Source organism: Festucalex cinctus, chromosome 12 (genome assembly GCF_051991245.1).
Source record: "Festucalex cinctus isolate MCC-2025b chromosome 12, RoL_Fcin_1.0, whole genome shotgun sequence".
NCBI lineage: Eukaryota > Metazoa > Chordata > Actinopteri > Syngnathiformes > Syngnathidae > Festucalex > Festucalex cinctus.
The window spans coordinates 3,185,184-3,209,036 of record NC_135422.1 but is presented as its reverse complement, the minus strand read 5'-3'; the positions used below and the strand labels follow the sequence as shown (position 1 = coordinate 3,209,036).

At 42.4% G+C, this 23,853-nt stretch overlaps 1 protein-coding gene across 8 annotated transcripts in view; it reads right to left on the bottom strand.

The window, feature by feature from the left end:
• Positions 1-23,853, bottom strand: part of tiam2a (TIAM Rac1 associated GEF 2a) — an 85,754-nt gene that overhangs the window by 34,417 nt on the left and 27,484 nt on the right. For 5 of the 8 annotated variants that reach the window (XM_077539254.1, XM_077539255.1, XM_077539252.1 and 2 more), the window contains 5 exons: positions 8,236-8,326; positions 5,952-7,137; positions 3,567-4,011; positions 3,321-3,496; positions 2,573-2,797 (listed from right to left, as the gene is read on the bottom strand). In XM_077539254.1, the coding sequence (XP_077395380.1) occupies positions 2,573-2,797; positions 3,321-3,496; positions 3,567-4,011; positions 5,952-7,127 (2,022 nt within the window). In that variant the 5' untranslated portion in view covers positions 7,128-7,137; positions 8,236-8,326. Of the gene's footprint in view, positions 1-2,572; positions 2,798-3,320; positions 3,497-3,566; positions 4,012-5,951; positions 7,138-8,235; positions 8,327-8,689; positions 8,746-11,683; positions 11,809-17,918; positions 18,018-23,853 lie in introns of those variants that run through there. The other 3 variants (XM_077539251.1, XM_077539258.1, XM_077539257.1) reach the window with 3 other exon arrangements.

Genomic DNA, 23,853 nt, shown 5'->3' with positions numbered 1-23,853 from the left:
AGGGTAAAAAAAAAGTGCTTCCATCAAGTTGCAATAGCTTGCAGATGTTGGTGGAGGCTCAGGGCATACATTGCAGGCTTGATATCAGCAGAGCAGCGTGGACCCGTGCAATAAATGCCCATTTTAATGCTACGTCTTGAGGAAAGGTGATGCTGCACAGGCCGGCCTTTAGCCCCCACTATTTACAATTGCCTCCCCCATTTCTCTTTGCCCCATATAAGTGCAGAGAAGTGCTCGTTTTGTTGGCTTGAGACTCATTTTAACGAGAACACTTCGGCAAAATAACCCTCTACAGCAACTGACTTTTAATAGGTCTCGCCTGCAATGTGAGTTCATTTACAATAATGGACCCCTTGGCATTGTCCCAATAGGGCACATTCACTCTCATGGCCTTCTTTAGGATTAGGGAAGTAGCCAAGTGGGACGCGCGTGTGTTTGTGTTGTTTTACGATCCTGTGGCTTTTCAACTAGAATCGTTGCAAAAATCATGAACCGAAGTATAATGTACAAAATGGCAATGTACAAAATATGTGATTTGTGTACATAATAGATATCCAGATGGCCCAAGTAGCAAGCCTCAGACTTGTGAAATTGTTTCCATGGTTCCCATGAGGTTTGATATTTACAGCACTTGTTGAAAAGGGGCTTATGAAATGACCTCACATTCAGCACAGTGCTCATATTTAAGAGCGTAATCATTTACAGTTAGACTGATGTAGAAAAAAAAACATAACAAAGCTCGAAAAGCAATGGAATACTAATAGCGACAGGTAGTCAAAGAGTATTTGCCCTTTCTCCAATTCTGACGTTTTTGCAGTTTCACTTTGAGAACAAACAAAAGTATAAATGTCATACAGATAACCCAAATAAACACAAAACATATTCAAACAGTAATTATTTTTACTAAGGGGGGGAAAAAACTATTCAAAGCAACGTGATTGAAGACGTACTTGTTAAATCATTAATTAACTGAGGCTAGTCAATTTTTTTTGGAAGGCTGAGCTCATTTTCACTGACCACACTCTAGCCTGAACCTCCAGACCTGTTCAATCAATAAATTAAGAAATAAAGTAATTGACCTCTATCAGTCTAGAAAAGGTAACAAAGCCATTCCTAAAACTTGAGGACTCCAGCGAACGACGGTGAGCGCCATTTTCCACAAATGGGGAAAACATGGTACTGTAGTTAACAGCTGGCTTCCAAAAATTACATCAAGAGCACAACAAGGACTCATCCAGGAGGTCACAAAGGAATTTGGGACAAGGTCTAATGTTTAAGGTCAATGCTCATAACTCAACAATAAAAGGTGAGAGAAGGTTACAAGGCAAAACCCATTGCTAAAAAGAAACGGCTTGTATGTAACATAGTTTATGTGTGTATATCTGTCTATATTGTATTAAACAATTATATATTTGTTTTGCACATTTTATATCAAATAGTTTTGTGCATACAATTGGGTTTGATTATTCAATATCAATGAGCAGATTTAGGTTGCAAACCTTTCTAAATTTTATTCAAACGACCACAGCTGAAACAAATAAAATATACAATAGAACATAATTTAAAAACAATAACGCAATACAGTTTCAAAAGAACAAATTACACACTAAAACAATGGCATCAGTCCCGTGTGGTCAGCCGCTTAAAAAACATTAGTGATAAAATAATGCAAGCAACAAAGGAGAGACCCCGTTTTACCTTTTGACCTTTAACCCTAACCTGCACAGAAGCCATAATCCAGGAAAACTGTTCATTGCAGTGCGATCAGAAGGGCCAAAGGCAAACTTCAAAAGCAGTCTGTTGGCACTGCTTTCTGTAGACATGGTTGGAGGTGGACGGCTACATCAAAGTTGTGTCCCATTAGTTCTGGATAACCCCAACAGAATGTTCAATCTATCATCAGCCTCTGGGCACCGACATCAAATGACATACACCTCTGACCCTATCATTGACTCAAAACCGCATCTGTCTCTGAATCTACTCTGAGGTGGCACGCGGGCTAATTGGAAACATACGAGCACACCGACGCATGAAATCTTCTGCAAATTGCAAAATACCACAAAGATATGCTCAAAGTCATATCAGTGCAGTAAAGTGTATTTACTTTTGAAGTATACAAACAAGAGTAGTTTACATAGCAAAAATCCAGGATTTTTTTTTTTTTCAAACTTTAAAATGAAACATCAAGAAGTAAAAATGATAAAGACCCTCGAAGTTCCAGCCACTCGTAAAACCAATATCAAGGTCATTCTAATCATTTTTGTCAAAAATTTGTTTGTGGTTTGGCATTTAGAATTTGGGCCACACTGTAAACGCTGCAGCAGACTTGTGATTCTCATGTCATAGTAGCATAATAATGAATGTCAAGAACCCACTACCAGGAAACATCTCAAGAAAGATGTTACCTGGGCCCCTCGTGAATCATTTGCGTATTGATGCATTTAGGCCATTTATCCCACGAAAATAAAAGCACAAGACTGTAGTTGAAGCCGTAATAATGTTTCTAACATGATGTCTTCTCGATTGTACCAATACCAGACTATAAATTAACATCATCAGCCCATCAGCTCACCTGGTTTTCAATAGCCTTGCGGTTTTTGGGGTCACTGACAACGGTCAGCTGAAGCTCAGCCATCTTCTTCATTTTCCCATCCATGTCAATCTTCTGCAACAGGCCACGGACCTGGCTCCGCAGCAGACGCACTGTATCCTCCTTTCCCTGGCGCTTGGCCAACAGCGAGGCGCTGGCCGAGTGGATGGCTGTCACCCAGTTCTCGAGGTCGGTCTGGTTGCTGGCCTGTAGGGGGTAAGAATAAGCTCAAGTTGATGAATTGATGCAGGCAAAAACGTTCCTGTTAAGTACTGGATTTATCTTGATAAATCTCACAGAATTTGCTCTTCTATAATTCTGTCATCCGTCACAAGAACATCCGATAACAAGTCGTGCTTGGGCTGGATCAATACATGCACACTTGATTCACTTAATGAAAAAGCCGCGGTAATGAACACCTCCATCAAACCTACAAAATGAAAGGCTAAAGCCATTGCTGTCTTCATGTCTAAATAGGTGATTTCTTTGCCGTTTGCCTCTGCGGGCATATAAGATCCGGGCCTTATTAGACGCACACTTGGTCCGAACACCCTAACGCAGGCTGGCAAGCTTTTAATGTTAAGTAGAGACGCTGGTAACACTGATATGTAGGTCAGTAAGCACAACTGGCAAATGTGCTCTTAGACCTCTCACCTGCCATGTTTGGGCACATTGTGCGCATAACTTCAGCATCAGACTGGCACCACTCGTCACGCAAAACAGACTTTACCTGAAAGAGATAGATATCTCCATACGAGTTGCTGAGACAGAAGACATTCTCTTTTTTAGGGTGCTCTGGAACAGCCTGGACGATGCTGTCCTCGGCCAGGAGAGAGTAGCGAGGTGAGAGCTCTTGCTCTGGTGACCCTTTACTACTGTACGTCTCATAGAATAGCAATGTACACCCTAAGAGATGAAACATTAGTGATGAATTACAAACTTGGGATAAATCAGCAGTATGTTAAACTAAGCGCACCTTTCAAGGTGACCCAGTACTGTTTCCACTTGCGACGCGTCACCAGCTCCAGCTTCTTGTCCTTCTGCAACGTCACTAAAGGTTTGAAGGAAAGCCACCCCGCTCGTCTGACCACCCCTTGCTCCTTTTCAAACAGCAGGTCTAGCTGCTCCAGAGAGCCTTCAGCTGACTCGCTGCTGCTTTCCCCGTCGTCTTCGCCCGTGGAAGGCTCTCTTCTCTCACTTCCTCCCTGTCCGCTACCCGTCTCCAGCTCCCTCATGAAGTTCTCGTAAATGTTCTGGCGGAGCGCATCGTTGGTTGATTGGTGAATAGCCCCTGATGATTGGGTCCTTGGGGCTCCTGGGAACCACAAGAGGCTGGACGCTTGAGACGGGGAGCTGGTGTCTGCAGTCATGCCGTCAACACCGCTGTCAAAGACGTCGCTCGTGTCCTTGTGCCTAGCCTCCTGAAAAGGACAAATGTGAGCTGCATGAACTAGACAATAAAAGGGGTGAACAGTGTGAGACAATGACTGCTCCACTGCCAATGGTTTCTTTTAATATGATGCCATTAAACAAGTTTACAGGCTCATTTCTCCTAATTCTTACCTACAATTTTACTAAAATGCCACAATGTTAGCCCCAAGTATTACACACTTCTGTATGTATGTCAAGCCTCGTCAGTGTCAAATGGAACACAACTCCGACTGTGCACTTTTCATTAGCCAGGAGGCACTGCAAAGTTGAAGAGGAACTTTTGAAAACATGCAGTAAAATCACTCAAAACCTACTTCAAAGTCTGCAATACAGTGACTTGATCTTTCGGTAGGCAGCGAAAGTGGGGCAAATTTCCTGTGACGGCACCTGGGGAGGTTAGAACCCTCCGGGCTCAGACAATTTCACATCATTTACGGCCTGGAGTGGCTTCCCACAATTCCGCAAATGAACACTTGATGGAATTGCACTCTCCAAATCTAATGAAGCCTACCTGTACTTGAATAGATTGCTGCATCGATTGTGGCACGGGCAACCGTTTGGAGTGAGCTGAACATCTCTCAAGTGTGCAAACAGACACAATATGTGCTTATTCTCTGCCTTCATTGGTTCTAGTGTCTCACCCAGTTTTAATTAAGAAAATAGATGTCACTTATTCCTCTTCCCTAACCTGACAACAAGAAAGGTCAGAGAGCAGATTTGGTGGCACATTTGCACACTACATTGGTAAGAAAAGTACTTTGCAAGTTCCCTTTATTACAGATACAGTACATTTGAAGCAGGTTCTTTGGTCGCAGCGTGACCTTTAAACTCACAGCAAAACTCTGGTGGATGATAAGATGGAAGTGAACCAAAAGCTAGAGATGCATGGAGCTTCTGACTCCATGAATATTCCAAATAAGTCTTTTTTTTTTTTTTTTCTAGGAGTAGCTGTACTCAAATTATCAAATCGTATTTAAACACAAATAAGATTTCTGAAGGAAAGATAAAAACTTGATTGGAAAACGAGGGTGAAGTAAATCATTTAGTCAAAGCCATTAAGTGTTAAGTACAACCACATGGCAACTCAATTAGAAGGGGACATCGTTAATATGGAAAGAAAGAAAGTAACAAAAACATCATGACAAATTATCCACTATAGAAAAGGAAAACTATAATTTTAGCATCTTAACAACGTCTATATTTTAGCAGAAAAGGTCAGCTAAATACAATCACAGTTCTTTTTTGCTTCAGTTTGTTCTCAGACCTAAATGACTGAACATCAATCCCAATTAGCGGATCTTCTCTACGAGGGATGCAAAAGAAGACCAAAGAATCTGCACCACATAACAGGCAGAACAACCATAAGTCATTCATTAACATTAGAGGGATGAGGCTAAATCTTGAGCTCGGATTAAGTTTCACTCCAGTAGAGCCTCTCAAAGGCTTACAGCTACTCTCTTGGCACTTCGCAAAAAGCATGTTGCAGCCTTTACAAGACAAGCCCAAATTAAGTAAATGGGTAAACAATTGGTGTCAAAGTCAGTCAAATGTCTTACAAATACGGCCATAACATCTTACATTTCCAAATATATGCATTTACTCAAATTACATGTGAACTAAGCCAGAGATCGTCACTGTCAAGTATCTATCCTTCACTTTAGCAGAAATGTATTTAATAGTTTTTCAGCCTCACAACAAAATACAGTGAGAAAGAAGTCACGCTGCTGGTTGTTTTACAATGTCCAACAGTCTGATCACGATGTGATGCTAATTCCAGAGTGATACGCCAAACTAGCTGCTACCACTGCCAAACACAAGACTGCAGGCCTGTTATTTATGGCCCCTCGGTTTGATAAGCAATCGCCCCAATGCTCATTAGGACACAAATAGGGAGGAACACAACAAACAAGTAAGAAAAAGCCGCAATTACCTGGGTCTTCCTCTTTTTACGACTGAGGCTGCCTGTCCAGTCACTGAAACGTCGAATGTGTTTTTTTATGGAAGCTTTCTTGTGGAAGCCAAACTCTGATCCTGCCCGCTCACGATGCGGTTCAGGGTTGGGGTACTGAGTCACACCATCGCTCATGGTGTGAGCTTTGGCCCTTCGACAGGGTAGGGTGTATGATGAATACTGGCGGGCCTCGAGACATTCCTCTTCCAAGGGGACATCCAAGACTGAAGCAAGGGAGGCTCTATGTGGTTGCTGGCCAACAGGAGCCACCTCGAAATGGGAGGATAGGTCCTTGGCTGTGGGGAAGGTAGCAGCAATTGTGGAATCTTTATAGAGGCCGGCAATGGACACAGGGGAAGACTGCTCTGGCAAAGAGTCATGTTGGTGGATAGGGGAGTGCACTTGTGTCCTGTTCGAAGAACAGGATTGGTCCTGCTCACAAAGTTCTGTGCTGGCCCCCCAAGGAGAATCATACCAGGAACCATCTGAGCTCAGGGAGCTTCCTTTACTAGTTCTGGCAGTGGAGGAGGTAGAGGCTGGTGGTGGACCACTGTGGAGGCCATCGGGTTCGCTGCTGCCGGAACCAGGCAAACTAGGTGTGGAGGGGGATTCCAAATTACTAGAGAACTTGAGAAGCTGTACAGGGCCAGAGACCTCATCCAGGAGGAAATCGCTGCCTGAGGTGTTAGTGAATTCCACTCTCAGGCTGCCGTCCTTCTTGATCACTACTCTTGGGCTACTCGGTTTCTCTAAAACTTGCTGTTTGTCTCTCTGGTCATTTAAAGTATGGCCATTGAGCTCTGCACCATATGGATTATCTTCATAGTCATCAGACACATGCCGCTTGCGTATACCACATACAGTCGATCGATGCCAGCGGTGTTCATTCGGGCTGGCCCTCATTCCTCTGGAGACGTAATCGTTGTGACGAGAAGTGTAAGGCTGTCGACTCTTTGGAGGTGAGAGACAACCTCTGCTGACACATTTGGCCTTGTATCCAGAGCTCAGTGGTGCACTTTTCCACCACTCGTGAGGTGACAAAGGGTCGTCTGTGGCTGCGCCGAGCTTCAGCGAGTATGGCTTCTGGGTCCCAGAGAAGCCAAAGCCGGTGGCTTTAAGGCCCTGGATGCTGTACTGGCTCTCAGAATTTCCCATTGCTGCCTGCCTAGAAAACAAAACACAGATTATGTGAATGATATAAAAGAATGGAGTCCACTCAATATGACATGACACCAGCTCATCTGGTCTGCGCAATGAACTTATTAGAAAAAGAACAACAAAGGACATTCACCAGGACATTCCCACAGCCCTCACATATTATCAGCTGATTCCAGAGTAAAATAAAAGCAGGTAGAATTCCATCAGTTTGATCCCCGCGTTGACCCACTGAGCCATTCAGGCGCTCTTCTCTTTCTGTGGGTGTTCATTTTCTTACGTCATTCTCGAGAAAAGTGACATGAAAAGGCTGAGCTCAGGGAGCTTCCTTTACTGGTGTCATGGTTGTTGTCAAGTCAAGTCAAATTTATTTATATAGAGCTTTCAAACAGCCTCAGCTGTCACAAAGCGCTTTACAGAAACACAACATAAAACAAACATAACATAAAACATTAACAGCAATACAATCGCAACAAACCAACATTTTTTTTCATTCCTACATAGATGTTTGGAGCAGTTATAGATGATAGAGGAGAGAATCAGTCTCCTTTCAACATGATCACAACATGCATGGGAGTCCAAGACAATGAGAAAGATATCTTCCAGACAACTCCAGAAAACTACATTAGTGACAATGCACTGCGACCAAAGAGTCTTTATTGTTGGTCTCATGCAATAAACAGATTACTACTTACTAGTACAACAACTGTCAGGCAGCAGTTTGCTTCACTATATGATTACATAATATTTTCATCAAAGACTTGGACTGTTTGTTGAGATACAAAGCAAATCTTAAGATCAAAGACCTCCCTGAAGATCCAAGATTTGCCAAACATGTTGAACGCTTCACAAATACAAAAACAAAAAGCAATGTTCCCATAACGTGATAATGATATAGCAGGGAATTACAATTATTACCCATTTACAGTTCTTGTTTTATACTTTAGAAATGCCCCACAGGCTACTCATGTGATCCTTGCGGGCACTGTATTGGTGACCCCGGCTTTACATACTTTCCATGTTGTGCTTTTAACTGATATAAATGAAAGACAGGAGAAAAGTACACATGCTTTTACAAACCCACCCAATATTATGCCCTCAGACTCACCTGCCTCAGAGTCTGAAATCGGTGCTCCTTTGTGTGAGATCCCTCCACCTCATGTCTCAAAGTAAACCATTTCCTATGTGTCCTTGATCATCTGAAACAGAGAGGGAAAGACATCAATATCAATATCACTGCTCGACACTAATTCTTTGTATTAAAAAAACATCTGTGCTAAATAATTAAGTGCTAACCACCAACATTCGGAAGAGGATGTTGAACGCGTCTTTCCATCGATGTGGAACAAAGTTATTAAAATGGAAATAAGGTTCCTCTAGAATCTGAGAGTATCTTTCTTTTGGTGAAAGTTTTGCAGTATCTGAAGGGGGCAAGCTTGTTACTGGCGGGTTTGCAAAAAGTGAAATCACCAAAGTTGCAGAGCTTAAAAAAAAAAGAAAAAAAGTTTCTTTCACATGAAAAAATGTGCATCTTAAATAGCATAAGGTGAACGAGAACTCACATGAAATCCCAATAGATTGACTTGAACCAAGTTGCTGAAGTGTCAGTCAGTCGAGCAACACAATCCCGCAATTTTGTGTGTGCTGAATCACATTAAGTTGAAAGTTGTCTCCACCCAACTGCTTCTGAATCAGCCAATCAAATTTAAATACTGGAAACATGTTTCCCCCTCCCAAATTACAAAATGATGTCATCTTTGCTCAGCGTTGGAAATGTTTTTGAATGCTGGCTGCAGTTTACCCATATGTTTATTTTTAAACCTTGGAATCCTGGCTTGTCTCTTTTTTTTCCTTGACACCGCCAAATTTTCTCAAGAGGAAGAACCAAAACCAGAAATGGCCTAGAAGTGCTCTTTAAGGAGGATTGGGGCAACTTTGGTACTCCTATACGGATAATACAGCCAGTTATAGTCGATTCATGATGATGTAGTTCGTGCTTCTAGAAGTGTTTCAAGTAGTGCTAACTCTGCTGGGCCTTCACAGCACCATACAGCATGTGTAGGGTTACTGGGCAAGCAGTCCACTGCCAAAAGCTTTAACCTTCGGGATTAAGTGATGTGCAGTATTAAGAGTTTTATCTGCTTCTGCTTAAATACACCTTGACCATGAGGTGCGATTGAATAGTGTGGCTGAGTAAATTGACTACTCTGAAAGAATGCTTTAATACATAAAATCTGCCAAAAATTATGAGGGGACATTAGCAATTTCAGTTTCAGTACAAAGCAAATGGAAAGGAATAAACAAGACGGGGTGGGGGGATTTGAACATTATCTTATTTTTGTAGTTTTATTCAATTTAATATCGGTAGAAAAGGATGTGCAAATCAATGTATTCTAATTTTCTTTACATTTTCCACAATGGCCTTGTTTGTGCCTGGCGCTTCAAAAAGTCAGCCTAAGTTACATTTGAAGACACAGGGGAGAATCTTGATTTTTGAGTGGACAGAACCATAGACGTCTTGGTGTGGCGTGTTGCTCATCTTGATTTACACCTCACACTAAAAGAGCAGTAAGAATATACAGAGCCCCCGAGAGTCAATTGGAACTGGGAATAAGATTCCGATTCTCCCGGAATTGTTGGCGTTTTAAAATTTCAGTACCCAGTTTTGGTGCCTTGGCCAGCACATACATGCACGCGGCGCCAATCGAAAGTGTGGTTTAACGTGGTCCAATTAAATGAACATTCGCTTCAGTGCAACACTCGCAATATGCCGTGTGGTTGCATGGCATGTCGAACTGAAAGGGGCACCCTGTGTTTGATGAGGTTTACTAAATTGTTCCCTTTTTTGCGTGTATTGTGCTTTAGCAACCATGTCCAGTCAAATAACACTTGAATAGTTAATCTAGACAAGTGATGATTAACAACACTACCCAGCCACCCATTCTTTTAACGACAACTAAATTGCAACAAAGTGATTTTAGCAAGTAAAGGCACTGAAAGCAGCTGCCAACAACAAGGGACTTCTTTCTTTTCCACTGACACTTTTCTCGCAGGGTTTATTCAGGCAGAACAGAGCTGAGTGGAAGGCTTTGAGGCGTGCCAAACCTAAAAGGCACACACGTTCGCCTTCTGCTGTGACTTAAACTGGACTATTGTGCGACTTTTGGGGCATAGAAGACAAGTCCGCCTTTTAGCTGTAGCATGGCGTCGAGTCTGAACCCTCCCTCCTTCCCTCGTCCCCGTCATCCCCCAGCTTTTCTCAAAGGATTTCCAACAGGCCATCTGCTCAGGGGCCAAGGGACCCCGACGCTCCTCGAGACACCCTGTGACCTGGCATTCTTCTCCCGCTGCCCTTGAATGACTCCCACGTAAGCTTCGTGTTTAGTCTGGCACTGTGTTGGGACTGGAGTTAGGGATCATAGTGAAGAAATGGCCCCACACCTGAACATGGTGCAAACAATTAGTTTAGGAAGTGAATTTTCCTAAAACTAAGACACTCAGTTCGGACCGTTTTTGTCACTTAATCTAACCTTGAAGAAAAGTAGAGCAAGCAAGCTAGTGACACAGCAGCTTGGCAAATAAGGCAATCCCCCCCCCCACCCCAGCGCGTCACACAGTTATCATCATGCAGTTTTCAAAATCAACAATACTGCTGTGCTATGGGAAAAAAATAGAAGCTTGTTATACCTTACTGGACTTCAAGAAAGATTATGTCAACAGAAAAATATAGATCGTGAAGTAATTTATGAATGGTGAAAAGAATCTGAATGACTAAAAGGCTCACATGGGTAAACAATGACCAGTGAAGTCCATTAAAGATACTCCAAACCTGAAACTATGAGGTCATTTGTTATTACTAGCGAGTCGCGACTGTTTACACAGTCGCACGGCTTTATTCCTGTCAAATCGCAGACCGTGGGACACGCCTCTTAAAACTTTCTCTCAAGTGAGCTCATGAAGGAGCAGCGTACTTTCAGCTTTCGGCCGCAGCTTGAAATCAAACTTCAGCATTCATTCTTTTTGCAGAAAAACAGCTAGACGTGAAAAAGGAAGAAGGCGCCAATGAGCAGACTATCCCCAGCATGTTTTTTTTGTAATTTGAACCGCATCGTGGTGACAACTGCCATTGTATGAATCACTCACTGAAAAGCCTACATTAATGTGTGGTGGACACAGACGGACCAATCAAAAGTCCATCAAAGTAATTGTTTGGCATCTTAAAAGGTATAAATCTGACCTAACACTTTGGCATAAGCATCAGTACAACTGACATTCAAAATTGTGAAAGGCTAGTCTTTATTATCTTCACTTGAAAGAAAACGCAATGAAGGCCTCGCAATCTGTACAAAAAACACACCCGAGATGTAAACCAAAAAAGCACAGGTGGCGTTCCGATGATTTTGTTTGGACTCAGTGCAGTAATTCGTACATGCAAACACCTGTTCATATCAACAAGAGGATCCACAAAAGGCGACTGGACCACCCCTGCCACCTCTTAATCCAGGACAAACAAAAGGGAGAGGGAGATAAAAACAAGAGCCCATAAGATGCCTTACCTCTGCTGCACCGGCCTTTAATCTAAAAGCTCTTTGAAGAGATTGCAAAAACGAAATCTCGCTGCTGCTCTGTCACCTTAAAGTGGATTCTCCCCATGAAGGCTTGTTGGGGCTTAAAGCAACAGACACACGCTGCATTTGACTCACACACACTACCACACACGCACACTGGAAGACACGTGGAAAGTGGAAACTCCCTCCCAACTCTGAGGCAGAGGCGAATCGCAGTCCTCCCGGAGTAACCCTGGGTAACTGAGCACAGGAAAGGAGGGAAAACTTCAACAGAAGCATTTTTTTTTTAAGAAAAAGAAGGAATAATGTTTTATAGCTTCCACCAATTAAGAGCCTCGACTCCTGCCAGTTTTTCCTTTATGGTATAGAATCCCCTGCTTTTCCGTTGGCTGGGATTGGAGGAGGATGCATGACTTGCTGCAGTCAAGGCAATTTTCCATAGCAAGTCTGAGACGACTGGGCGAGACAAGCAGGCGTGTAGTGGCTGCAGCGTTGCCTTACAGGCAGGCACTGGGGAGGGCGAGATGACTGGAGCCCTTGTCTGATCCAAAATCAGACAATAACCCCAGTAGGAGGCCAAGGTGGCCAGCTTCTGGGGAGACGGAGTCTGTGTGTGGTTAGTGAAGTCCACACTGACAGGAAACAAAGCCTGCAACTAAAGCTACTTGTTTCTTGGAGTCAAAACAGCAAATTGTCCAAGAAAAGGTCTCTAAACATTTCCTGCTAGTGGAATTCAGGAGGATGCTTTTGAAATGTTGTGACTAATACGTACCCTGGTGGAGACGCATTCAAGACCGCCAGTGGCTCAAAACTCCACACATGCCTCCATTTGTCTATGGCTCACATAACTGTGGTCGCATAATTGAGTTGGGCCGATTTAGATGGCCACAGCAGAGCACAGCACAGGAGCAGCGGTGGGTCTTTTTTTGTTTTTTTCTTTAAATTTTTTTAACCGATTGCCAGACTGTTTGCTGCAGCAGCAGCTATCAAGAGTCAGTTGGTTAAATGTACAGTTCAGCTCATTGTCAGTTTTTTGTTTTGTTTTTGCATTGTCAAAATAGCTTCTCTGTACCAACTGTTGAAGAACAGAACAGTTTGCTTAGAGGAGGGCGGACCCATACATTCGGCATTCAGCTACTTGTTGATTGGTCAACAGAATTAAATGGGAGGGGTAAAAAAAAAAATAAAAAAATAAAAAAAAAATAGAGGACAGTGAAGAATAGATCATGAGAAACAAAAGAAAGATTCAACTTTACAAATCATAGTAAGATAAATTGTACAAGGCTGGTGGAAACATGCCATTTGTTAACCACGTCTGAGGGTAACCCTGAGCTCCAATGATATATTATCCTTACATTAATCTTTTTTTCTGAACACCTTTTCAAAGTCATACCCAAACCACGCTAAGTGAGCAGCTGTGCAATGGGCATCCATCAGCCTGCTGCCTGACATGACAACGTCAGATCCGGCAGGATTCATCAGAGCTCAACAACATTGTTTGCCACACAATAGACGATGCGGAGGCGTCTGGGCCGCTCTCAAAGCCCTTTGTCTGCTCAAAGGTTAGCCAACAGCGCTCTTGGTGGGAGTGGGACGCATGAAAAAGAGAGAGAAAGATGGTGAACAGCACCACTGTGATGATGCATATTCATACAGAGCAGCTGCTCAAGCCTTTCAGCTCAAGCCAAATGTTGAGACCCTTGATTAAGGCCAATTACAAAATGATAGAAAGACAAATCGAATCAGTAGCCAAACACAAAAGTGAGCAATTCCAAATAAAAACTAATTTGCTTGTTACAGAAAGTCAATTATTTTCTTTTGATCACCTTGTGATAAAAACTCATGCTGGTAACCGGACAGACGTATTTTGCAAATGTCATATGAATTAGTTATAAATTTCAACCGTGAAGTGAAACATTTACCATAATTTTAAATTATTAGTCTTAAAAAGTGTCCTGTAGCCTCATAACCTATACTAGCAATCGCCAAGCTAATTAGTTATTTTAAACTCGGCAAAAATAAGTCTGCTGTTAATATGACGGATTAGCATGTGAAACTGTTAGAGCACATAAAAGTCCATGTAAATGTAAATGATGCCACATTTAGCCACAGATTACTTTCAATAATCCCCATTTAATGAAAACAAAATCCCACTGGGGATGGTGCATGCTCGTGGGACCTGGGCTAACATGTAGGAGAGCTTGGGGAAGGAGTATGGGAATCATTCAGCATGCTAATACTTATCTCCCCTCGAAGCAACTTGGCCTGGGGCTATTTATGATCTGCCAAGTGGGATTGCAGTCAGATTTCATTCGTAAAAGACACACGAGTATATGGAGGTCATAAATGGATCCTAATTGGTCATGTTAGCAAATATAAGCACTCTGATGTGCCCACAAACAAGGACTTGGATCTCTGGAGTCCCTAAATGCTTCATTGAATGATAGAAGTGATGGAATTCACTTAAGAACAGGGTAAACTGAATCTGGGTCAGAGGTCAAGTCTTTTGGTGGGTGGGTGAAACCACTTAGCATTTTTAAATGTACTTTTTTTTTGTATCAATTAAACTCTCAAAATAAATTATAACAGCAAAATGCATTGGTATATGATATTTTGCGCTCAATTCCAATACATCTCTTTCCCATATAATGTAAGTACAGTATGTGTTCATATCAGGAGAGTCCATACTGTTTGCGCCAAATGGACAATTGTTTACATGTAAAGAAGAGAAAAGTGGTGCTGCTTTTTTTTTTTTTTTTTTTTTTTTTTTTTTTTTTTTTTTTTTTAAAGAGGAGTTAAGTGCCTTCAGGGTCAGTGTGCATTGCATCCATCCAGCTATTGACACGTGGGTTTGTGCATGCATTTAACACGGTCATAACGTGTTTGGAGGGACGGGTTACACATTAGTAAAGTGGTGCACTGCAATGTCTCAAAAAGCCCGAAGGCGGAGAAAGTTCAAATCAGCCAATTTAACAAGCAACGGACAACAGAAGGTCATTTTGAAGGTTAAATACACACCACATTCTTGAACTTGTGACACAGCTACAGAATGCACTTTTCAGCCTGACCAAGATTTAAGAGCATATTTTCACACATTTAAAAAAAAAAACTGTACAAAGATGAACATAATGCTATCGACAACAGTATCAGCAAGATACTTCAACTTCAGAAGAACTACAAAGCTCACGAATTCATCCTGCTATATTTTCTCACAATTCTCCCATTAGAGATGAGCATCCCATGTCTGGTCAGTGTTTTCACGCAACTGTCACATTGTCCACTCGAGTGGAACCAAAGCATTTGGTTGCCTTAAAGACTATAGGAAGAGAATCGTAGGAAATACATTGAGTGGCAGGCCATGTAAATAAAACGTAGAAGAACACTGTGTGGAAGAATGGAAAACATGCAAAACATATTTGTGGCATACTGTAGATATCTATACATCTCTTCATTGATAAAACAACACACAAAATGGCTTAAAAATATCAGCAGTTAACCTTCAGAGAGGACGATCCGCATCTTCCACTAACGCAACCATTTAATTCTCCTCAATGTCGTGACTTTAGTCCATTCATGTGGCACGTCAAAGTGTACCTTCACTGGAAGTGGCTGAGGCTGCACTCTGCATCATCTATCACCACCATAGTGTGAGCTCGAGTGATTAATAACATTCACTTACTCATTAGCAAAGCCACGACAGTGTTCTGCGGTGAGACTCACTTTGCTCCCTAAGGATGATCCGTCAAAGATCATTGACACGGGTGCTGCATAATAAGATTCAGGTGCTGGGGCATCCAACACTATCACTACAGGTTTGGTGGGGATTCTGCAGCACGGGCAGCACGCGCATAAATGATAATCAATGTTCACAAACATGAATGGAAAAGTCACACAAAATGCATTGAGGCAACGATGAACTGTTTGAAAAAGGTAAAGTTTAGTTCAATTCAGTATGCTGCATAAATTTACTACAGTCCTTTGGTGGGCCAGCATATCACAGTCGCAAGACAATGGAAAAAATGAAAGGTGAAATTTACTGCTTCGTGGAAACATGGCAAAACTGGGGCTTTAATAAAAAACAAAGTATGGAACAATAAAGAAAATGACAAGGAGTGTGTATGAATCCGTGGCCACAATCAATCATTGAAAGTGCCCCAGAGAGGAAGTAACAAGCTAAACGCTGTTTCTTTCCAGCCAATATGACACGTGGCTGGTGCATCTGGGATAGTAGGCCAAAAACTTTATGGCTTTATCCCAATACACACACACCTGCTACTATAATAGCAAGGACTCTATATCTTTATCCATGCATTTAGAAGGTACAATGTAATAATAATAATAATCATAATAATAATAATACATTAATAATAATTAATAATAACTTTTACAAAGTTATTTTGAGACCCATCATTCTGTAGACCACATACCTCAGAACACTAGGGTTCAAAATACAGCAAAACAAATGTAAATACATTCATAAATATGTAGTATATTCAATGTAATGTTTGACCTTGTAATTGCCTCATCCTGGCTGACGTACCCGATTCGGGTTTTTGGGTGTGTTTGCTAACTGTCGCTGTGCCAATATTTTCTCTATAGACTCTTTAGCTGCTAATTTGTTGTGCATAGCTTGTTACTCTCCATTAAATGCAGTCCAAGACAGACTTCTGTGAAAAGCGCACTCTGCATGGAAGCACTTTTTCTGGTGTTTGGCAACATTATTGTGATGCTTATTAGAAATACCGTACATTAGAAGTGTGGCTTAATTATAATAAGTTTAATCTTTTACAAAAAGGATCATTTTTGTTTGACCATTAAACAACACCAAATAAACAATCACCGGTTAATAACCAGTAATTAGATACAAAATACTTCGCAATGCTATACATTTTTTTTTTACAAATCTAATTAATCGATTGAATAACTGATTCTAAAAAGATTTAATAGTTCAATTAAATAATTAAGGGCCAATATGAAGATCAAAGCCAGGCCAAACAACTTGAATTAATCTCCAGAGGGTCTCGACTATGGCCACAGACAAATGACCTGGAAACACAAAGCCATGAAAATGAGAAGCTGGGTAAGACCAGCAAAGGCAACAGGGAGGTTGGAGTAATAGTTGCGAGCTCAGCGCTTTCATCAGTCACATCATGTGCCAAAGTCTTAAGACAGTGACAGCGAAAGCCAAGATGACGTTGTGAGGCTATTATGGGTGGTTAAACAGTCTGGAACTGCCTGCTTGCTCACCATGGTCAAGGTCACAATAGCATAGCGGCTGCCGCTCGCTGGCCTTTAGGGGGCCATTACCACACTGGCGGCTCTAAATTAAGTGTACAGTATCTGTCAAGTGGCTGCACTGACCTCATCAAAGCCTTTCGAGACCAACGCTAACTTCAAAACCTTTCTGTTGAATCATAAACACTTCGTACAATGGATATTTTATCATAGGAAGACAATCTGTGTTTAAAAATCTATAGCGATAATACGCCACACTGTTTTTAAAAGAAAATTTACATTTTGAATGTAATGATCCATCTGCGGGCCTGCTATGCTAAAGCAGGTTACCATCATCATCATCATCATCATCACATTGAGGACCTAAACCGGAGCCTTATAAATACAGCATGGTTGGAGTCTGTTACATAAACATCCATCAGGAGAGACAGCATCTTGGCCTACATGGACTCAGGCATGTCTATTTCCCACAGCAATTAAACGTAACGTACTTAATGCAGGCGCTAATACGGAAGTGCCCCATTTAAAGGGTACAGCACCCAGCCACGATCTGAAAATCTGACTGAGGTCAACAGCTTCCTACTGAAGAAGAACTAACAATACTGAGTAAAATATCATCATCATCATCAAATTTATTTGTATAGCAACCATCACTTAAAAGCCAATCTACAATAGTCAGTTTTAGGAATTCATTTAAAAGATGCAACCAAAAGTCGAACACCGTTACAAAGTTGAGGTGCTCCGATAGAAAATGCTTTTAATCGCCTTTAGATTTAGATTTTCCCTGGTTTTGGAACAACCGGGGCAGGCCTTCACCCAATGATCCAATGGCTTATAGGCGGTTAAAAATCCGGAAAGGTAGCTCGGCGCGACTCCCATACATGCTTTAAAAGCAATAAGTAGAGTGACTTCAAAAATGGGAGCCAATGAAGTGATGCTGAAATTGGGGCGATGTGATGCCATCTATTGGAATTAGTGCAAAGCCTACCTGCTTGCATTCTGGACCAGCTGGAGGCAAGAGACTGATTTTGGACTATCCGAGAGGAGTGACTTACAATGTTGATCAAAGGTTGGTCAATGCTCAAAGCAATAAATGCTTTGATCAAATCATCACTCCTGTGGCTTTATTACGCCTTCACGATGAGGTGGGCATAAAATATGTGTCACGGTATGATGAAATATCAAGCCTGTCAATCGGATGTTTACGACTGCGATAAGGCAGAAATGGAGCCGCCCGGCATTTCGGATGAGATATGATTGGCGAGACAGCTGGTTACGACAGACGAGAGACCCCCAACCCACCCCCACCCCCACCAACGCACACACGCTGTAATTTTATTCCACTTTGGGCCACCATGGGCGAGTGAGTCAACATGTTGCAGTAGGTCTGAATAAAAGACCTCTCCGAAAAACAGCTAATTTGACTCATCTCTCTCTTTATATGGGCACTTCTTTTATCTACTTTGATTTAATTAATAACAATATCCAATGGGATTGGACATTAGGTTGCTTGTTAACATATGGAAATCTTTAATTAGAGATATGATACAAAGGTGAGACTCGGAGAACAGTTTATAATGGTGCATATTGGTAAACTAGCCAAGTAATGCATGTGTGCCATTGTATTGGTAGCATGAACATGTGGCGTTTGCCCGAGGGCCGATTAATCCGTCTTTCCGACAAGAGGAAACAGCTTTGAATTTCAACATTTTACAGCGCGGTCAAAACGGCTGGAGTTAAGATTAAGTTTCACTGTGGGAATTATCACGAGAAATTAGCCGGGCGCCGCTATCACCTCTAATCCGGAGCAGGTGTTCCACAAAGCTGCGCTGTGTTTAACCTGCGGTGTTAAAATAAACAAAGCAACAAAGACTGCAGTTTCCTCACCAAAGACCATTTTTTTTCGACTCATGTGGGTGCTGTGACATGAAAAGATAACTCTTTGCAAAACGATTTCATTTACTCACTTCGCCGGGGCTTTGTCAGAGAGGATTGTGGTCAATACACACTGATTACGCAGCAACAAGCTATTTCGTGCGTGACATGACTCAGTTAGGCACCAGAAACTGAGCCCAGTTTGAAATCTTAATTTGTTAAATAAATTCCAGAACGTATCATAAGGAATGGGGGGTTAGCCTGGTGATGTCCCACAGGGATTTGACAGGCAGATGCGCTACCAGCAGGGGTCATGAGAGGTCAAGCTGTTCCATTATGAGAGGACAAGGGTGGTATTTATTCACTGCCTTGCCCTCCTAAAAGGGGGAGGGCTTAGAAGGGAAAAGAGATGGATAGTTAACCCTTGAGGCGATTGGCTGATTACAGCCCGTCCACTGTTTATCTACTGGTGGACATGCAGCACACCCAGACAGATTCAACTTCAAGGATGAAAAATACGGTCAAGGCAGAAAGTTGCTGGAGAAAGTCAAGACATTCACACATTATCCGACTACCCAATGATCCAGAGAGCTCCTAGAAATGCTCCCAGGAGACGAGGAGGGGGAACGAATACACACAACACTTTAAAAAAAACAAAAACAATAATGATCATGGCAGAAAACAGCGCGAGGCTGCATTAAATTGGTTGTGATGCGCCCCGCATTAAAGACAAGATGCCAACTTTTGGTATTTTTTCATGCTGTGTATGTGTTTTGGCCCGGCCCACCCAGTGACAGGCCAAGGCATATCGCAAGGCTTGCCAAAAGCCACAGAGTAAAGCATGCTGGTGAAAAAGATCAGAAAGGAGAAGGGATGCCTTCCAGATGGTTTAAATATTCACTGGGATTTTTTTTTTTTTTTTTTAAGAAATATGTTTTTAAAACAGGCAGAGGATATTTTGTCCTGGCAACTCTCCTGCTAGTGCTATTTTGCCGTGAACTGCACTGATTGGTCAATCGCGGGACTACATCATATATTGACTGGGCGTGGTCCTGCCTCGCTTCACCCCCTTCTGTCTTTTCACTAGGTTTTCATTTTGTTTTACCACTGTAGACTATCACCTGCCAAACCCTAACCGTCAGATCATATAGGCTGGGCTCAGCATTAACTGCCTAACCCTAACCGTGACGGTCAAAACATACTGTTATTGGCATTACCAGAGTAACCATAACCCTCAGAGCATGTAGGCTGTTGTCAAGCAATTGTAGTAAATAATAATAATTTTTTTTTTTTTTAAATGTACAGAGCGGTATTTGAGCCCGTGACCTCGCACTTTTGGGGTGACCGCTTTAACCATGATTATGCCAGAAGCCAGGACACAATACAATAGGGGTGTCACGATTCGCCAACTCCACGATTCGATTTAAATTTCGATTTTGGGGTCACGATTCGATTTTTTTTTCGATTTTTTTTTTTTTTTTTTTTTCCGCTCCCCCACTTTATAACACAGAGGCATATGCTTCTGTAGGCTAAGGCTAGTCTATGATCATTGGTTCTATTCATTGTACAGTAAATCTTATTTCAAAAGATCGGCTACATATAGGTGATGCAATTTCCATATTATTTTTGTGTAAATTTATGTAATATATGATAATTGACATTAGGCAGGAATGATCAAATTCAAAGAATTTATTTACAATATAAAGTTAACCGTCTTGTTCTTACTGAAGTGTAAAATAAAAAATAAAAAAACAAAAACAAAAAGTCACAGTGGGTGCCTGCCATCTATTGACTGTTTTTGGTTACAACAGTGTGCTGTGCGTTCCTCTTAAAATAATGTGCAATGTGCAACAACAACAAAAAATATATTGTATCCAAAGTCATGGAACAAATACAGCCTGAACAAACTATATCCCAACAGTTACAGTTGCTGGGCATACTGTAGCGTGGTTCAAGTACACTAATTAAATGTTTGAATCCAGCGTTTTCCAAGGCTGCAGGTCTGCTGCTATAAATAGACCTATGGATCTGGCGTTTCGCGCGAGCTGAAGTGTGTGGAAGTTTCACTGTAAATGAGGATGAAATAGTTGGTTGGACCGTTGTTTTCCCACTTGTTTTCGCCGCCGGCTCCGCTCCCCTAGTATGTATGTGTGTGTTTGTGTCGGATGGTGCCCGTATAATGGTACTTCAGTTTGAATGCGCCAGCGCGACACTCTGATTGGAGGACTGTGCCAGCGCGACACTCCGATTGGACGACTGTGCCAGCGCGACACTCCGATTGGACGACTGTGCCAGCGCGACGCTATTGTGTATCCGTGTATTATACCCCTATTGGTCCGTTCTGTCAGTTCTGTCAAATGCGGTTATTATTTGTTCACCTTCCACTTTCACTCCCTTGTCAAACCCCTGCCTGAAATTTCAATTAAAACTACTCAGATGTTAAAGTCGACCCGTGTTTATCTACTCTATATTTTCTGTTATTGTGTTACTTCCCTTCCCCTTGACGAGCCGGGCGTAACACCGTGGCCGAGTACAGTACGCGCCCATAGCATATCTTGCAACTGTGGTCTTTTTATCGACAACGTGAACATTGTCGACATAACTCACCGGGAACGCAAAATGTTTCCAAACTGGTGACGAGAGAAGCGGGAGCGGCTTGAAGCACCATTGCTGTGTCTGTCCGCGCTTGCCATCATGACTGCAGGAGAAGTCAGCTAACAAGTGCCGTTAGCTAGTAGCTGAATGGCTGCGTCTCATTTGCTTTCCTGGGAGGTGGCGGTGGCGGCGGGCGCGGCGGGCGCGGGGGGGGGGCATCGAATCGTGTGTCCTCTCTTCTATTTCGATGCTCGAAATCGTGACGTAATTTCGATCGATTTCGATAAAAAATCGAAATCGTGACACCCTTACAATACAACAGCGTGAAGTGGTGAGTTGGGTAATGGCAAAATATTCACTTTGTTAGAAAAAAGAGAGAGAAAAAAAAAAGCAAATTTTAAGACAAAATAATGCCATTTTGGGCAACACTACAAAAGCAAACTTGAGGTTGCACATGAGGGAGAGTGAAAATGAAAACTGAAACGTTATTTATCAAACTTCCAACCATCAGTAAGCGAGCAAATGAATCAGAAAAAGGGAAAATCCAGCGAGAGCAAATGATACACAAGGCCATTAATATAACATGACTGCATAAGTACAGCTTTCACTCGGGCCCTTGAACCATAACAACCGTCTCAGCTGACAGGAAAACCCAGATCCTGGCACGTCTCTACATTGTTATTATTAGTTGAAGACTATGCTCACCAGTGTGGACGTGTGCGCCCTAAAACATTGTTATTAGTGCACAGGACGGTAACCACAAGTTTCCAAGAGGAGGTGAGGCGCAGACCACAGGGCTTGTTGCTGGAGCCCACACAATAGCACACAAAATTATTGCAGAGGAGCTCAAGACACGGCAATAAACTCAAAAGAAAATATCAGCTGTTATTCTAATAACTGATATTTTCTTTATTATTTAGAGTTAAGGTCCCTGTCAGACAGAGGCAGCCAGCTGAGACACCATAAATGCCAACAATAACAAAATATATAGGTGCAAATAGGATCCCTAGTTCTTGGTTGTATTGCCTGGAAAGATGAATGACAATAGCCTTCATTTCATCCAAGTGGACGCCAGTGGCTTAATCAGCCAGACATTTGTCCTTAATTTAACTTTAAAAACATGTTTTATATCCTTAAATTGTTCTTTAAATTGTCCTGTATCACCCTTATGCTAAATCTTTGCAATGGTCAGAAGAACCTAGTTGGATTTAGAAGCATCACGCAGTGTGTGGCGGCCCTTACTTGTGTCAATATTGCCCCATGTGATGTTGTGTTTTGTACAACCAATCACGGCTCGCCTGGTTTCTGGGTTTGGTCATGTGACATTCAAGGCCCTTAGGCACCGTGGTGTCATTTTTAGTTGACAGCAATTGGCAAAATGGATATGTGTGGATTTTGCTGCTTAATTCATATTCCACAAATACAATATCACAATACACGAGTTGGGCTGCATAAAACTTATCGTAAAGCTTCTTTAATGGCTGTTGCACAAACTGTACGTTTTTATGTAATATATTAAGGGTGTCACGATTTCGATTTTTTATCGAAATCGATCGAAATTACGTCACGATTTCGAGCATCGAAATAGAAGAGAGGACACACGATTCGATGCCCCCCCCACCCCGCGCCCGCCGCCACCGCCGCCACCTCCCAGGAAAGCAAATGAGACGCAGCCATTCAGCTACTAGCTAACGGCACTTGTTAGCTGACTTCTCCTGCAGTCATGATGGCAAGCGCGGACAGACACAGCAATGGTGCTTCAAGCCGCTCCCGCTTCTCTCGTCACCAGTTTGGAAACATTTTGCGTTCCCGGTGAGTTATGTCGACAACGTTCACGTTGTCGATAAAAAGACCACAGTTGCAAGATATGCTATGTGCGCGTACTGTACTCGGCCACGGTGTTACGCCCGGCTCGTCAAGGGGAAGGGAAGTAACACAATAACAGAAAATATAGAGTAGATAAACACGGGTCGACTTTAACATCTGAGTAGTTTTAATTGAAATTTCAGGCAGGGGTTTGACAAGGGAGTGAAAGTGGAAGGTGAACAAATAATAACCGCATTTGACAGAACTGACAGAACGGACCAATAGGGGTATAATACACGGATACACAATAGCGTCGCGCTGGCACAGTCGTCCAATCGGAGTGTCGCGCTGGCACAGTCGTCCAATCGGAGTGTCGCGCTGGCACAGTCCTCCAATCAGAGTGTCGCGCTGGCGCATTCAAACTGAAGTACCATTATACGGGCACCAGCCGACACAAACACACACATACATACTAGGGGAGCGGAGCCGGCGGCGAAAACAAGTGGGAAAACAACGGTCCAACCAACTATTTCATCCTCATTTACAGTGAAACTTCCACACACTTCAGCTCGCGCGAAACGCCAGATCCATAGGTCTATTTATAGCAGCAGACCTGCAGCCTTGGAAAACGCTGGATTCAAACATTT